The sequence below is a fragment of the Chanos chanos genome, chromosome 16 (genome assembly GCF_902362185.1).
Source record: "Chanos chanos chromosome 16, fChaCha1.1, whole genome shotgun sequence".
Taxonomy (NCBI): Eukaryota; Metazoa; Chordata; class Actinopteri; order Gonorynchiformes; family Chanidae; genus Chanos; species Chanos chanos.
Window position 1 is genome coordinate 11,680,542 of NC_044510.1, and position 5,285 is coordinate 11,685,826.

Genomic DNA, 5,285 nt, shown 5'->3' on the forward strand with positions numbered 1-5,285 from the left:
TTTAGTTTAATGGAAAGAGCAGGGTGGAATCTGGTCCCTGCGCTACGTTAGGCCTCGACCATATTCAAAAGAACGGTTTGCGTGGATAAGAGGGGAGAAAAGACGGATTCATAGAATGGTACGCTCACAGATATCGTATGTTAGATTTTAGTGGCGTGCGAATTTTGACTTGGTGATCTTTGGCACGTTTTATTGAGACATCATGAATAATTGATTTTTATTTTGTCCTCATTTTCATTCAGAAATGCTTTATGTCGCAGTGTTTAACCGCAGTCCGTCAGATTCTCTCATCAGTGAATATAATTAAATCTGCTGTCAAAGGCGAAAGAGGGTGTAGACTAACAGAATATAGCCTATTTAAGATACAATGTATGTGAGAAGGCTTATGGGTGAATGGAAACACCCAAAGACATGTAAACGTGAAATACGTCTAATATGCTGGATATGTAGCTTGAATATGCATTCCATGAAAAGAACATGTCCTCAGCAGTTGATGTTTGGTGAAATCAGTCATGGATACACTGTGGAAAAGGAATTGTGAGGCCACACACACACGCGCACACACACACACGCACGCACACATGTTTGACAGGAATAAAAAGTCAATATAGCAATTAATTGAATCGTGCACAACACACCCAAGACCCAAGAGCCTCTCCAACTTTGGCATTTGTCCAGTAAAGCGGTGTAAGGTGCAGCACAGATTCAAATAAAGGTTTTTTTTATGATAACGATAAACTCATGATCCGCTCTCATTTCTTCTTCGCTGGCTTCATGCCAGTGGAAAGCAAAGGGCTGTCATGTTTTCTCACGGATGTGACAGGATAAAATGAATAGAGAATAAGTGTAATAGAGAGATTTAAAAATCCATTCTTCCTGTTGCTTTAGCTCCCCTTAAATAATTGTTCCAGTCAGAATGCCATAGTCAGGAAAGACACACTCAGAATGCTGAACAGGACCTCAGCAGAAACCAGCAGGGGCAGAAATTTCCAAAGACCCGTAGACCGGTAAAACGTACAGGTCAGGTTATAATGGTGATATCTAACTGACTACTGTGGTTATGTTGCCACAGCCTCGGAAAATAATATTGTCAGGCATCGCTGTTCACTCAAACACGTCAAATAGTTGTAAAAATGTATCAAACAGTACTAATTAGTTCTTAACCCAGAACTGTCTGCTAGCTTGTTTGTTCAACAAAAGGAAAACAATATATTAATATTCATTCACTCTTGTAATATTACTAGTGCAAAGTTCAGTGTAACTATTCTACATGTATGTGGAGCATAATTTCCTGTTTATGTTTTATGATACCATAGCCTGGGTATCAATACATAGCCTGGGTATCAATACATGGCATGTCATTAAGGATGTTGCAGCTATGTTGATAAACATCTTAAAAATTACAGTCTTCACAATCTTAAGACATGAATGCATTTTATTATTGAGTTAAAAAAAAAAATCAAACGTGATTGATCACAACTCAAAATATCTACATAAAAACATGAAAACTTTGCAATTGTAATTCGCTTTCACGCGTTAACATATGTATGTATCTTATCACCATCCTGATAAGTAAAACGTAAAATTTCTTGGTTACAAGAAGCCATTGTCCTTGGGCACTTGGTCCAGTCCTTTGAAAAAGCTGGGTCGCTCTGGGTTGTTCAAGACGTCGTGATAGATCAGCCTACCGTCACCATTAGGTGTAGGGGCATATTTAGCACAGAGTGAACCTTGCAAACTTGGAGCACATGTAGCAGTGAAGGAGATGTAGAGGGAGCCATGTTTTAGCTTCTTAGACTTTTGTATGTTGGAGCCACTCTGAGGGACGACGTCGTATCTGCCCAGAAGGTCATCATCCCACTTGTTATCCCGATCCCAAACTTCAAAGCGTATCGGGCTGCGGTGGAAAGACAAAGAATTCGAAACAAAAAAATATCAATATGTGACACCCATTCATAAACGCGTGCCGCATTTTGAGTGGCACTTATGAGTCAAAAGGAAACCTGAGGCAAATATTTGTAGTATTTCATTGTTGTTGTTGTTGTTGTTGTTGTTGTTTTTTAACTGAAACGATGACATTTATTGTGATTAGCACTTGACAGCCTTTTAAAAAAAAAAGAAAAAACTATTTTGTAAGATTGAAAAAAACTTACATGCGTTTGGTTAGATCCACCATGCCAAGGGATTGCCTGTGGTTCCATTTCGGGAAATTATTATTGTGAATGACATGCGTACTGAATCCTTGCGTTCCGTAGAACACCTTCACGTAACCGTCTGTCTTGCTAAAGTAATCTCCCCAAAGCCCCTCGGCCCGTATCACTGTTACGCTCAGCTGGGCCACCCCCAGTGCACTGGGACAGCAGTTGGCGTCGATCTTTTGGTGACCGCTGCACTTGCACGCACAGTTTTGAGCCCTATGCCCCACCTTGCAGCGAGAGGCGCAGGAAGTATACACGGTGGCATTCGTGATGTATTCGCTGATGGCTTTCTGCAGGTTCGCCCTTCTGACGGTGTCGTTTTTCACGAGCATGTGGAGCGAGCTTAGGCGGTAAGAGACCACCCCGGGGAGCGTCTTTAAGGTCTTGAGCCAGGTGGCGTAGCCGTTTTTCTGGTCTGGGTTGAACAGGATGTCCTGCTCCTCGCCGCTTCCCCCCAGAACCTCCGTCACGCGGTCCGAAAAGGAGACGCTGAAGTTCTTGCCGTTTTCCAGTTTCTTGCTCTTATCCTTGCAGTAGTTTGCGGCGCCGTTGATTTTCACACCCTTGACGACGTAGGAGGCCTCCGCCGACAGACAGTTACTGACGACATGCACTGACAGACCTTTCATAGCAGCATCACAGGTGCGCACGGCGGTTATGGAGTGCACGCGACCCCCGAGGTCAACCTGTCTCAGGAAATGAGTGCCGTAGATAGAGATGAAGTGTTTGTATAAATCTTTCGCTTTGGAGTTGTAGGTCAGAGGAAGGGATTTGATGGACCCCTCGAATTCTTTGGTCAAGGGAGGGTTAGAATGAATTCTGAATCTAAAGACAGGGGAAGAGATAGACATTCAGAGGTTATGTTATCAGGTTACGTTATCACTCTGTAGTATACCAGCTTTACTTCTGAATATAGTTAACTTCTGCTTTCAGGCTTCAGCAACTGAGACAACGATGCTTCACTAGTCTCAGCTATCATAATAGCATTACGTCCTGTGCAGCTGAAAGATGTAAGTATAGGACAACTTCGATAAACACCTGCATAAAGAGGAGACTCTGAACGAACAACTACTTGGCAAATTTTTCCTCTGTTACTCTCCACTGAGGCAATGTAATAGTTTTGCCATGTCAGTGTTTGTTTTGAGTGAGTGGTGAGTTTTATGTGCTAGTGATTTGTGTGAAGAATTTTAAACCATGTGTTCCTTCATAGAACTTCTTGTGTTTGTGCTGTTAATTGGCAAATCCTGACAGCGTTAATAACAGCATAATAACTTTGTATCCATTGGGACTGCTCCATATATTGTGAAATATTTAATTAAATGTGTGATATGCGCTCAAATTTTTTTGCTTTCTCTTGTGTCAAAGTAACTTCTATAGCTTAACTCTAATGTATCATCAGGAAACCTTGATGTTTACCACAAAATATTTGGTTTTGTCACAATCAGTTATGTAGGTTTGCTTTGCAACAGTTTGATGCCGAAAACATCGGCCTGCAGGTTGCAAATTGGTTTGTAAAAAAAAGGAGGGGTGTGTAAGGGTAGGAGTGACGTGCAAAAAAGAAAAAAACAAGCTACACCCATGGTCGCAGCGGAAAGTTGCCGAAATGACGGTTGACAAATGACTGAGTTTTAGCACGTCCTTCAAAAAAGAGGCAACTGACACCCCGGTCAACGAGGGAACGCGTGTAATTATGTTAACCCAGGCGGGCTTAACGGATCCCGAGCTTAAGTGGATCTCAATCTTGAGCTTCGGGGTAGGTCGTCATTTTGATCACTGAAAATAAGACATCACGCTATTTTCTTTTTCTTCATTTTAGGAACAAACCCCACACCGCACCCACTACTGCCATCAAACCTGTGACGCTAAAAACATCAGATATCGGCGATGGACCACGTCCAACGTTGAACAGAGACAAATTTTGCGGCGTACTCACGTATAATAGCGACAGGAGAAGGAGTGGCTGGTGTAGGAGAACCTGTCTGTGGCAGAGTGGCTCTGGGCAAACCGGGCCGACTTGGAGTGGGTGCCGCCAACAGCGGCGCCCCCCTTGAAAGGCACGGAAAGACCCACTTTCCACCCGACCTGGGCCGCGCTGGCGGAGTCCCTCAGCAGGGAGCTGCCGGTATCGTACGTTTTGGCCGAGACGCTCCGGCGACATCGGACCTTGATGCGCCAGTCGACGACGGAGGTGGGCAGCTTCTGCTCCTGCTTCATCAGCTTGTTGTCGCACAACGTGCAGTTGCCGTGGTCGCCGCCCTCCAGGTAAGCCCTCGTGTTCACCACGAAGGCGCCGGTGGTCGTCATCTTCACGATGTTGAAGCCCTCGCCCACCAGGTTGTGACCGGGCACGAACTTGGGTTTGTCGCACTCGGCTGAGGGAGCCGTGCGGCAGCCGTGGGAGGTGGGGGGGAGGGTTAGAAGGAGGAACAGGAGGTGTGCAGCTAGCATTCCTAAACTGTGGAGGGGTAAACAGAGAGACTGCTGTGAATCAGTGAATGCTTTGAGCCCCAAAGTCTCTGAAATACAACTGGACACTGCGTGGCGGGAAATCAGCATACTTGAATTGTCTTTTACATAAATTAAAAAAACTTGAAAGAATAGGATTTTTTTTTTTCACTTTTTCATTGGCTCATTTAAACAGATTTTGATGCTCATTTTGATTTGCCCACACACACACACACACGCACACACCACACACACACACACACACACACACACATATATACATACATATATATGTATGTGCATTGATGGGAAACTGTACTGGATTACATTTAATCTTGTCATAAATATAAAAACAGACTGTAATAAAACAACTGGCTTGGTTTATTTCATACTGATTTTATGCGGCCATACGCGGTTTTAAATTCCTCATAAAAAGCACTAAAAGGAATCCTCTCAAAGAAACAGCTGGATTTTTCAGAGGGAAACTTATTAATATGAATATACGCGTACATAAGATGACAGTTTTTCATCAGAAATGGACTCATTCCAGTTGATGTCTCGTTAGACATGTCATATGGTTCAACAAATACTTTTTCAAAAATCTTTTTTTCTGATTGTTTTTATGATGCTCATGTTACTGTG

At 43.3% G+C, this 5,285-nt stretch overlaps 1 protein-coding gene across 1 annotated transcript; it reads right to left on the minus strand.

The window, feature by feature from the left end:
* Positions 1-1,593: 1,593 nt before the first annotated feature.
* Positions 1,594-4,646, minus strand: prf1.3 (perforin 1.3). The gene is made up of 3 exons (XM_030793257.1): positions 4,132-4,646; positions 2,154-3,023; positions 1,594-1,897 (listed from the first exon to the last, which is right to left on the minus strand). Exons 1-3 carry the CDS (start codon positions 4,644-4,646, stop codon positions 1,594-1,596), a joined length of 1,689 nt encoding a protein of 562 aa, XP_030649117.1.
* Positions 4,647-5,285: the final 639 nt, after the last annotated feature.